We start from the raw sequence: 12675 nt of genomic DNA, 5'->3' as shown, positions 1-12675 counted from the left end.
GCCCGCTTTACTGTTGCCTTTACCAAGTAAGGGGGTATACAAAAGATTAAATTCACAGAACTGGGAATTCTGAGTGCCTCTTTTTCAAGGCTGGGTTTGGCTCATGGATTTGGGGATGGATTTGGAAAGGGAAAGGGAAAGGGAAAGGTAGGTGAAATATGAATGAAATATAACTTACATTCACCTCCATTCCCTTTCCCTTTCCCTTTCCATTTTCAAATTCCTCCCCAAATCCATAAACCAAACACACCTGAAGGCAATGCAGGATTGGACACCTGATGATGTGGATGATGTTGGTAATGTGTCCCAATCAATGGAGGTCAGGGAGGATGCCTTGAAGTAGAAAGCCGGTTCTACATTCGAGATCAATTCCCCTACTTATAGTTCTCAACTCTCAGGCTCAAAGAATTGTAAAGCTTTCAAAGAGGAATCTAATGCCTTAGTAATGCAGGAAACCCTAGCCATTCAAATTTATGAAACTTATGGAGCAACGATGAACTGCAAGTCTTAATATGATGTTAATAATCAAATAACAATGGAGGAAAATCATACTGGTCAACTGTCTGAGATTAATGGAATATCGATGAATATCATTGATATACCAAAGCGGAAACAACCTCTCCGCTTGCTGGGGTAAGGCTACGTACATCAACCCTTCCCCAAATCCCGCTTAAGCAAGAGCTTCGTGCACTGGGTACGCCCGTTTATCATTGATATACCAGAGCCTAAGAAGCACAATCATGGACATGTGATACGACACGGACACACCGATACAAAAATTTTCAAAATATGTAAGACAAAACACATGGGGGACATGTCCAAAATATACATTTATTATGCATCATATAATGATAAATATTTATTATGTCATGTATATATATTTAAGTCGAAATTTTAAAGTCTAAAAGAGGAGAATATGTCTAATTTTACATAGTTTTTGTCTTATTATTGGATTCCAATTTATTTTCTTCAAAGTTGTAATGTGTTTTGTGTGAGTGAGTGTCAAAAAGTGTCTGATGAATGTCGTGCCGTGTCAGTGTGAGACACGACACATTACCTTCTTAGAAGTGTTCATACTTCTTAGACCAAATAAACCACTACTGATAAATAAGTATGGTTAACACAAAATGACTACTGAGATTGCTAATGGAACTACAGCAATTTGGTCAGAGGCATAGCCAAATTCTCCTATTCAGGAGAGATCTTGAAATCAAAGATCAGATGGTAAATCAAACAGTATCTAGAATGAAATCTCCAGCCACAAACAGCGAGCCTCAATTAAAATCTGCCAGAGATCATAATAGATTTGGTAGTCAACAATGGAGACCTAGAGATTCTTCCAATACCTGGGGGAAAATTTTACAAACAGCAGCTACCAATGATACTACTGTCAAAATTGATAATAGTGAACTTGGAGGGGAAAGGATGTTGGCCAAATACAGAAAACTGTAGCTTTGGAAAGAATTACTCACACAAGGTAACAAACACTCAACAAAATGAGTATGAATTTCAAATACTATCCACCACCTATAGTCAAGGATGAGAAGGTGATAGTGAACACTGCAGAAATTGGGAATTTCGATTGATTATTTTCTTGTCAGAAGACTTCTTATTTTGCTGTCAAGAACATTGCAAACAGAATATGGAATAATATGGTCTTATGAAGGTATTTAGGAACAATTATGGATTTTTCTTCTTTCAATTTAAAAACAAAAAGAGATATACTAGAAGCAGGATCTTGGCATTTTTCTGTTATATGCTATTGAAGAAATGGCAACCTCAAATGAAGTTTTCAAAGGAGAAGGTTGATAGAATCCATGTTTGGGCTCACTTTTACAACACTGGAATTATGAACAGAAGGTGGTCTTAGCTATGTTGAACGTGCAGTTGGGAGACCTTTGTACGCAGATATACTAACTGAGCAATGCAAAAGACTGAGTAACAGTGCAGTCCTTGACTCTTTAGAAGCCCATTATTGGATTTGGAAGCCTAGGGTAAAACCCGTGGGTCCGAAGGTGTTTTCGTCTCATAAATGTAATTGGTAGAATATTATTATCAATGTTAAGTTAGATTTAATTACTTGGTATTAGTATGTGATTTGATTTTGTTTCCCAAACAATATTAGGAAAGTTCCTAATAAGATTAGGGTTTTCGTCCTATAGATATTAGGGTTTTAACATTGTAATGATCAGTTGATGGATTAGTATAATTGAGAGTAAAAAGGTATGGCTGTTTGTGTTTCCCTCCCTATCAATCTGGTTCTCCATCACTGAGTTTTTCAAAATATCTGCAAGAAGTAAATACAGATGATAAATATCCTGTTGAGATTGAAGTGCAATTTCCAATTGTGAAAAGTATTCAAATTACTTCGACTTATCCATGGAAATCATCAGGGTGTTCTAAATGTGAAATCTATGGTCATAATCATCATCCATGTGAAAAGAAGATAGTCACTCAATGGAAGGAAAAAATGGAGCTGGAACACTGGTAAGGGGAAAAAGTTAGAAACTATTACTCGAAAACAAGTCATTTCAGTTGGCAATGCAAACTCTGGTGATAGCTCAATCTCTACTGAAAATAGCAATTTGGAAGGTCAGTGTAGGGCTGATGTTAGTCATGAAAATACTGAACATGAAGAGCAACAGACAGCAAACCAGATGTTTGGGGTTCAAGATTCATATACTCAGGACATGCTATTACTAATAATGAAACAAACTCAAGACAAGATCAATTGGCTGAAAATTCCCACACGGGAAATTGGAAATGATGCAAGGACGGAAATTTTGACAGAGAATAAGGCTCCTAATATCAGTGAGAATAAAGTTTTATTCCCTTAATTGCTCTGGAGAATATGAACAAAAAGAAAACCAAAGGGAAAAGTAGAGGTCAAATGCCTCCACGGTCTAAGGTAGGGAGACCAATGAACCATAGCGGAGATTCAAGGTGATGGGAATCAGGAATTAAGATTGATATTCCTGAGTTCCAAGAAGGGTTGTGGGGAAAAAATAAAAAATAAAAAAGAAAAAGGATTGGATTAATGTAGTGGAAAAGGTGCTGGAGTTCAAAGAGGTGCCAAAAAATAAGCAAGTTCCCATAGTTGATACCATATTTCAGGAACGAGTGGCCAGCTGGTGGGAGCAATCTAAGATGGGCATTCATTGGGTTATGCCAAGGTGGTTTGGCAGCATATGGGACTGTTCTAGTAGGATGCTAACGGATGCACAGCAAGCAACCCCTTTGTCTTATGGTGATCTGAAAAGAGAAGAATTGGCAAATATCAAGGAATCTGAGATCTTGGTGCATTAACTGAAAATTTTGTTGTCATAGACAACAATTTTGGAGCTCTAGAACTTGGAATCTGGACGTGGTTTTGTAGAAATATTAAGGGAATTGGTTTTTCTGGGGAGCTCTTTTTTTTCTTTTTTCTTTTTTTTTCCTTTATTTAGTTCTCCTTCATACCTTACATGTACACCTGGTATTTACCTTCACATGTAGATTGTAGTATCAAAATCTACTTATCAAATAAATAAATAGATAAACAAAACAGTAGAAAGACACCAGAAACCAAATTCCTTTTTTGGTTTGTTAAATTTGCTCCACATTTAAAACAAGCAAACAAAGCAAAAGGAAAGTATAAAGCATGTTTAAACTAAAACTATCATTAAAATAAAAACTATCCTTCAGGTTGACAGTTATTCACCTCCTGAGCTCAATTTGTGAATAATCAACCTCTGATATGATTATGGCCTCGTCATGTTCCGTAGTAGCCAAAATTTCTCCGAACTGCCACATTCATTTCTATGAGTAAGGACTTAGTTGATGTTGAAATTTACAAGAAAAACAAAGAAAAATAAATGACGAATCACAGTTTAAATCTCAGGCTTTATCTAATCTACCATCCATCTGCTGAACAGGGGAATTGTTTGCAGAGGAATGGATATAGATATAATCAAGGACGGAACAATTAATAGGCCAAGGGTGGCCATAGCCCCCTCAATTTTTTTAAAAAATTCCCATACTAGCACGCTATTTCACAAGTGTTCCTTCAATGTATAATTTTATGGGGGCCCAACTATTTCATGTATTACATAACAGCATCAATTCCATTGATTTGCTTTGTACAAGATGTAAATGTAATTTGTTGCGATTATTCAGTTACAGAAACCATTGAGATGTCAATTATATCAACCAATAAAATGCTTTAAAATGGTGGTTAGTAACATCCTAATTAGATAGCTCAAAAACTATATAAAATAATTGAAAATTAATAAGAAATAAGTGTCATAGATTTATTTATTTTACTCTAATAAAATATTTATTCCATAACACTAATGTAAAAATTGTTTTCTAATAGTAATGATGTACCAATAAACTCAAATTTTGTACTTGGCAGCCCCTAACCAAAATTTATGGCTCTGCCCCTAGCTATAATATATTCACCAATAGTATGCAAGAAAGCTCAGTTGATGTATTTACTTACAGGTCCAACAAGTGTGGAGTGGCCCCAAGCAACATAACCAGCACCAGCATCACGAGCAGGTGAACAAGTTACAACATATAACTGTTACAAAAGAAATTTTTCTACAAGTACACTTAAAAATATCTTCAAAAAAGCGAGAGGCAATGGGGAAAGAACTTTATACATGTATGCTATATGGCCAACAGTAAGAAATATTGAATTTAAAGGCCCACTATGTGGAAAGAACTTTATACGCATACACTATATGGACAACTGTAAGAAATATTTAATTAAATTAGCCCCACTCCTCTCTTCAAATGCTAGGCATACACCAGTGTTTTACAACAGCTTTGGGAAGTTGAGAGTGATTGTCACACAGAAGAAAAATATTCAGATGTTAAGTTAATGATATTTGATTTCTCCAATTTGGAATTGCAATGCTTCAAAGAAATAGCCGAACTTGATATGTCCAACAAATGCTGAAACAGTATGTCCTTTCCTAGGAAATTTACTTTTATTAAGGAGGTTAATTTACATGTTTACACAGTTGCAGCCATACTGTCAGCTATTTGGTCTTGTGTGGTTTGAACTATTAAAATACAGAGGAAGCTGCTAAGAAAGAATATTTTATGGTTGAAATAACACAAGAAGAAGATATAATCGTCATCAGTTCTTAGTGGATTGGTCAGGCATTTGCCAATGTTCTTTAACTTTTACAAAAGAAGTGGGGTTACAAAATCACAATTGTTTTCTCTTAACATGGAAATCTTAGTGAGTTTCAGCACCTTGTTCTAACTGTCTGGTGGAGCACTAATTCAATCTTTTATAAGATTCTACTACTATTAGCTCTTCTGATGAAACCTTAGAAGTACTAGTCTCCGTTGAACAGAATGTTAATATTATAATATGGGAGGTTCATACACCAAGTTGGTTGATACACCACAATTAGTTGCCAGCTAGAGAGCACGGACACTCCAAAATGAGTGTCATGCCCATGTGATGTAGGACAAGATTTTAGGAATTTCTATATTTTTTATATAGTATTTTGTTAGGAAGCTTGTAATTTAGTATAAGTATTTTGAAATGACTAAGTTTCTTAATTTGTTTGATATTGTTTTTTGTATTTTTAGGTTACTTTTTTTCCCAAGAATTAGACTAGTTAATTGTTTCCTTATTTTAGATTGCTTGGTCTCTAAGACTTATTATAAATAAATATGTACGCCTAAGAGCAAAATAACTTTTGATCAATAATATTCATAATTTCTCTTCCTTATGGATTCAAGGTTTTATCTTTCTCGTGGATTTGACAACCTATTTCGTCTACTAGAACGATATCTAGTTTTCATGTGTATTGCGTTCCGTCAAGTGGTATCAAACCAAGGATTTGCCTGGCTCGATGCCATTCATCAAAGTAGGAAGGACAAGCCCTATTGACGCAGATCGTAGGGAAATATTTAACAGGATCCATGCCAAGGGTATTTCCCAAGGTCAGCTTGTGAATCACAATGTTAATAGGAATCGCGCAATGGTATTTGCCCAAAACATCTTGAGATGATCTTTTTGTTATCAAAGCAATAGTGACAAATGAATCTGAAAAATGAGTGAATCAAAGATTCTGGTGAATATCAGTTGGTAAGGCAACAGAGAAAAATCTGTGACAAGTTCAAAAGGCATAATCGCAATGAATCATGGCTTTACAAATTATTAGGTAAAACCAGACATTTCTAATTTTAATGCTTATTGCTATGCTAAGAATTTTATTTATTGGTTCCGTAAAGTTGACGAATTCTTTGAGTATATGAAAATCCACGAAGAAAAGTAAGCAAAATATGTTGCATGTAAGTTGCAAGGTTATATTTCTACATGGTGGGAGCAATTGCAATATGATCGAACACGACAATATAAACAACCCATTAGGACATGGCACAAGATGAAGAAGTTGATGAGTGCCAAATTCCTTCAATCAACTTATGGACAGCTGTTGTACCAACAATATCAGAGGCTTGAATCGAAACAATTATTTCAAGGTAATTTTGATTCACAATATTTTTTGTACTTTGATAACTATTATGTGACAGTGGATATAGATTATTCACGGAACAAGGCAGTTGGTTTGTCAAGTGTCCATGGTCAACCAAACATTGAAAGAGAAGATTTCAAGTACTCCAATGTTTGAAAATTTTGAAGACCCACAGAGAGACTCAATGAAAATAGACGATCAAGTTGAATTTGATAACAGTGAAAAGGTTGAAATTGATGAAGAAGCAATGGAAGTCATCATAGTTGAACCAAATGTAAGGAACAATATTGATGCTGATGAAAAAGAACAGCATTGAATATCAAAGAGAATGTGAAGAACAAATATATTAGCCCAGTTGAAGAAGAAATTATCAAAGTTCAATAGAACGAAATTGGTCAATGTGGGACTTTGTGGTACCAGAATAATGATGTATTCAAGGTGGTGAAGCATAATGCTAATGACGAAGAGGCAATAGAAGATAAGGTAATAGAGTTTCCTCATGCAACCAACAAACTAATTGGGCATGTATTTGACGTTCCAAGGTCGATAACTAAAGGCTCAACTGAATCAAAGACAATGAAAAGTCATGAGAAGATGCAATGTCAACATAAAATACATTATGTTGATTTTCTTGGTGTGGAACAATTTAATTTGATTCCCAAAGTTCGTCTAGTTAATCTTGTCAACCAATTGAAGCATACATAGAAGAGCTTTCGGAAAGTACACTTTTTCAAGTTCAAGTTCTTTCGAAGAAGAGTAGTCTAATGTAAGACAAGATTTTAGAAATTTCTATAATTTTATTTTTAATATTTTGTAAAAAGTATTTTGTTAAGGATGTAATTTAGTATAAATATTTTAGAATGATTAGGTTTCTTAATTTGTTTTTATTTTATTTTATTTTTTTCCCTAAGTTTTAGGTTACTTGTTTTCCAAGAATTAGACTAGTTAATTGTTTCCTAAATTTAAATTGCTTGGTTAGCTATGCAAGCCTAAAGGCAAAATAACTTTTGATCAATAACATTCATAATTTCTTTTCCGTGTGGATTCAAGATTTTATCTTTCTCGTGGATTCAAGAGCCCATTTCATCTACCAGAACGATATGCTGATTTAGAGTCAAAGTAAAATATATAAACAAAGAAGGGGGAAAGTGGGGGGGAAAAAAAAAACAAAACAAAACAAAAATACACACGTCTTTGCTTACTTACCCAATTCACTACCACCCCTCAAGCCAGTCACAGCTTTTCTTCTCCCTGGCTGGGGACATTCCACCAAGGAGGTTTTCCCCCTTTCTCTCTATAGTGCCTATTTTCTATGTATATAGATTTAAATTAAGGGCACAAAGATATGAGGTGCATCCATGAATCAAAAGACTCTTATAAATATATATATAATATATATTCCATATCCCCTATGAAGCACAAGTACTCTGAAAATGTTGCCACATTCGTGCAGGACACTAGTACGCGTACTGATAGGGCTACAAACGCACCGGATACTCGAAATGCGTACCGGGTACTTTTTATACATTTTTTGACAGTTGGGTACTCCGTGGGTATTCAGTGGGTATTCAGTGGGTACGGGAGGGGTACAGCAGGCTATGAGACATTAGTGTAGATACGTTTCATTTATTAGAGAGTTCTGATTAACTTGAAATTGCAAATCCTTTACTTGATATGCCAGAGATAAATAATGTATTATCCAATGATGAAGTTGATAAAAGTGAAAATTGAAGTTTCAAGTTTTCAAATTTTGCTTAGCTTGTTTTTTTGAATGAAACTTCGCTTTGTAAATTTTCCTATTTAATGTCATTAAAATAGTTTATTGACTTTGCTTTGGTATTGATATTATTAAACTATGATTTCTTTTTTGGTTTTGTAATTTCCCCTTTTAGTTTTGGTGTTGAAGTTTGATTTGTACATTGAATCTCAAACTATAAATTATAAAAAATAAAAAATTTATTGACGTACCCCAGTTGTCCCCGTACCCTATTTCTTTAGGTCTTGTCATATCGGCGTACCCATAATGTACCCGTACTAGTATACATACCCGCACACATGCTTCATAGCATATCCCCATGTTTGTATCCTAATTTTTTTCAAAATCAGTGCGTCCCACGTCCATACCCATGTCTGTGTCAGTGCTTCTCATGTTCCCAGCATAGGAACAATGGAAACAGTGCAGTTCTCTCAAGAACCTCACGAAACCAGGTTGGAATGTATAATAAAACAGATGATCATGAACATATCAGTAAATTCTAAAACTGTTAAGTCTGTACTGAGTTCAAAATTTCATCCCAACTAAGAAAATTAGCATCGTCGAGATAGACAACAAATTTTATTGGAAAAAAAAATGGTTATGACTCATGAGACGAATGTAGACAGAAATACTGTTAAATAGAAGAAGTAAATAGAATACCTGATTATCAGCAGCCCTGCATCGGCAAACATAAATGATTAAAACCAATCAGTAAAATATAAACACAAGTAGAAACAACATAAATAGAGCACATGTTGCACAGATCACTCATTTATACTCCATTAAGACTTTGAATATCATGAAGGCACTTGAAAGCATTAAACTGAAAGGATGGTGGTTTAAGATCATTTTGAGTTATTTATTAGATACAAAGAACAATGTTGGGAGTATCCAATTGTAGACACGGAAAGCGTATTAAACAAGTGCACAAGCATAAGGACAGGTATAAAGAAGTAATTATTTATTCCATATTTATTCTTATATACTAGTAATTACTGAGGATGTGATTGGATATGGGTTTACATGCATAATATTACTTTTGTATAACCTACAACATAAATAATTGTTTGACAAATGTAGAAATTTAATGTATAAAGAGAAATGATTGTATTATTGATTGATTTATATTGATATATATTACAATGATTCATGATTCCTATATATAGAAGAGGGTGAGTGTGTAATAGGTAAGGAGTAGGTGAAGTGGAGGTGGTAGTGGTGTAGTGGGTTAGGTTTAGTGGAGTAGGTGAGGTGATAGTGGTGTAGTGGGTTAGGTTTAGTGGAGTAGGTTTAAGTGGGTGAAGTAGGTGGAGAGTGGGTGAAGTAGTGGGTTAGGTTTAGTGGAGTAGGTTTAAGTGGCTGAAGTAGGTGGAGAGTAGGTGGATTTTAACAGCCCCCCGCAAACTCAAGGGGATAGGAACTAACCAACTTGAGTTTGGAGAGAGTAACAAAACAAGAAAATACATAAAAATAAAAGAGGATAAGAGACACTGTATGGTCGTGTCAGACCATTGGTGAAGACACTGGATGGTGGTGTCATAACGTTGTAGAGGACACTGTATGGGGGTGTCATAACCATGTAGAGGACACTGTATGGTGGTGTCATAACGGTGTAGAAGACACTGGATGATTGTGTCAGACCAATGTAGAAGACAGTTTATGGGGTCATGTCGGACCGTTGTAGCAGACAATGTTGTGACAGTTGTTGTGACAGTTTACAGAGTCTTGCTGGACCCTTGTAGAAACTAACCGGAATCAATGTCGGGACAGTTTACAGAGTCTTGTCGGACCCATAAAGGAGCTAACCGGAATCAATGTCGGGACAGTTTACAGAGTCTTGTCGGACCCATAAAGGAGCTAACCGGAATTAATGTCGGGACAGTTTACAGAGTCTTGTCGGACCCATAAAGGAGCTAACCGAAATCAATGTCGAAACAGTTTACAGAGTCTTGTCGGACCCTTAAAAAGTCGCACCCTCAAAAGGTGTGCCCAATCTTTCAAAAGGCGTGCCATCAAAAGGCAAGCCCAAGTCATAAAAAGATGTGCCGGACATGATGGCGAGGCACGTGAGTGCCTTGACTGGCGCGCCCGTTTGTCGTCTGGCGTCAAGTGGCGCGCGATACGCGTGGCTGCCTCGCTATTTAACCAAGGTTGATGCTGAGGCTGAGGCAGACAAAAAACAACTTGCGAAGAAAAACTTCTGAAAAACTCTTCGTTGTGCTGAGAGAGAGAGTCTGTAACACTCTGTTGCGAGAGATATTCTGTAACACTCTGTTGCCCAGAAAAATGGCCTCTTCGTCCCGCCCTCTGCTTACTCTCTTTTCCGACCTCAATGAGTCCACAAGAGAGATAACTGGTGCGGTGTCCCGTGAACCTCAACCAAACACTGCCGGTTTTGCGCCGTTGAACTTTCCGATGCGGTCGGTGGAGCAAAAAATGGTTGTGCAGTCGGATGTGGAGGCCAATCAGTATACTTTGAAGTCATGTGTGGAAACCATGACTGCGGTGACAAACTTGTCGAACCGGCTGCAGAGTAGGGCAAATGAGGTGCAGCAGTTAAACTCCCAGCTGGCTCTGCTCCAACGCATGTATAAGGATGCGCGAGCAGAGATAAGTGTGCTAAAGGCAGAAAACAAGGAGCTGAAGCGGAAGGCCACCGTGATGTTCCGATTTGGAGGTCCACCATATGCTGCAGTGGATGAGCAGGGAGGAGGAAACTTGCTTGGTGGTCTAGGAAGCACGGAGGCAACACCGTCAAGGGCCGTCCAGGACGGAGGCAAGAAGAAAAGACAGGCGGCAGAGTAGAGAAGAAAAATCCCGCCTGTGTGTGTGGGTGTTTGGGTTTTTTTTTTTTTTTTTTTATGTAAAATGGTGATCGGGGTGAGGCCCGACATGAATAAAATAAGGGAAGGTTTGGTGTGCAATTCTGCCCTTTTTTTTTTTTTTTTTTTTGGTTGAAATAATAAGAATAATAATAATATATAAAATAAAGTGTTGTGCCACGTCTTGGGCAGATCAAATACTTTGGAAAAAAAGTTGAAAGAAAAGTTGAAAAGATGAGAGGAGAATGGGACAAGCCCATGTGAGTGTGAGTGAAAGTGGGGTTTAAAGAAAGTGAGGTAGTGGGTTGATTAAAAAAAAAAAAAGGATTGTGGGTTTGAAAGTGGAAAGATGAGAGAGAGAGAATGTGAATGAAAACCCAAATTGACACTTTCAGGGATCGAAGAGAGCAGAGAGAGAGAATCAAAAGGAGATGAATTAGGTGCTCCAGAGATGGGTGCAGCTGCTGCTGCACGTGTTTCAGCCCCCTCAGAAGTTGCCTGATTCACAGGCAAATGAGCCACTGGCACTGCAACTTCCGCTACTTCTGGAATACCTGAATACAAGTAATCCACAGCTCGCTCTGGATTGTTGTAAGCAGCTCGAAGTGCACGGGTAACTATTTCTTTGTCCCAGTTGCCACCACCTATATCCATTATTTGTTGAATGGTCTGCTCAAGGTTAGAACCAGCAACCAAAATGGAAGCAGCCTGACCATACGTATCAGAAGGAGCATTAGCTGTTGCCACATTGGAACCAGACGAGGTGATTTCTGGGGCCGGTGCTTGTACAGGAGCTTTAGGTGCAGAAGTAGGATTAGAAATTGGTTGAGTTGTAGATCCAGGCTGGGTGGATGAGGTCCCACTTGAGCCCAAAGTTTTACTCTTGCTAAGCATGACAACAAGAAAACCATCTTCAGAGACCTTGTTCTCTGCCAGAGTACTTTCATCTTTCAAAACCTTTCCATTGTGAATCAATAATTGCTGTCCACATGGATAATTGTCTTTTCCTTGCACATCTTCAATATTTTTCTTAACCGCCATGATGGTGTCAGTGGGTTGAACCCTAATTTCAAAGTGGCTGCCTTTGAGAGTCTTTACAGTAAGCTTCATCTTGGCGAGAAGAGTTGGCGTCAATTCGAGCTAGCAGTGGTTTGAGTTGCTGCAGTGGTTGGAGGTTTTGGTAGGTTTTAATTGGTTGAGGTCTGGCGGGCGGTTAAGGCAAAGTTGCCGCCCGCCAGAAGGCGAAGAGCACCAAGAGCTTAACCTTGCTCTGATACCATGTAGAAATTTAATGTATAAAGAGAAATGATTGTATTATTGATTGATTTATATTGATATTTATTACAATGATTCATGATTCCTATATATAGAAGAGGGTGAGTGTGTAATAGGTAAGGAGTAGGTGAAGTGGAGGTGGTAGTGGTGTAGTGGGTTAGGTTTAGTGGAGTAGGTGAGGTGATAGTGGTGTAGTGGGTTAGGTTTAGTGGAGTAGGTTTAAGTGGGTGAAGTAGGTGGAGAGTGGGTGAAGTAGTGGGTTAGGTTTAGTGGAGTAGGTTTAAGTGGCTGAAGTAGGTGGAGAGTAGGTGGATTTTAACAACAAAACACAGACACCAAGGAA

At 37.2% G+C, this 12675-nt stretch overlaps 1 protein-coding gene and 1 pseudogene across 3 annotated transcripts in view; both read right to left on the bottom strand.

Annotated features, from left to right (window-relative positions):
* The window catches only part of LOC114314042 (omega-amidase, chloroplastic), a 29993-nt gene that overhangs the window by 603 nt on the left and 16715 nt on the right, over window positions 1-12675 (bottom strand). Inside the window, exons 7-9 of one of the 2 annotated variants that reach the window (XM_082892164.1) lie at window positions 8896-8911; window positions 4481-4561; window positions 3701-3783 (exon numbers count right to left, since the gene is read on the bottom strand). In XM_082892164.1, the coding sequence (XP_082748290.1) occupies window positions 3701-3783; window positions 4481-4561; window positions 8896-8911 (180 nt within the window). The remainder of the gene's footprint in view (window positions 1-3700; window positions 3784-4480; window positions 4562-8895; window positions 8912-12675) is intronic. The other variant, XM_082892165.1, reaches the window with a different exon arrangement.
* On the bottom strand, window positions 10392-12384 carry LOC145801281 (ubiquitin receptor RAD23b pseudogene; annotated as a pseudogene). The gene has a single exon (XR_014342525.1). The product of XR_014342525.1 is annotated as a ubiquitin receptor RAD23b pseudogene (transcript).

The sequence above is a fragment of the Camellia sinensis genome, chromosome 10 (assembly GCF_055761805.1).
Source record: "Camellia sinensis isolate YWXY chromosome 10, ASM5576180v1, whole genome shotgun sequence".
Classification (NCBI taxonomy): Eukaryota; Viridiplantae; Streptophyta; class Magnoliopsida; order Ericales; family Theaceae; genus Camellia; species Camellia sinensis.
Note: the sequence above shows the minus strand (reverse complement) of the source record. Positions and strands in the feature narration are given on the sequence as shown.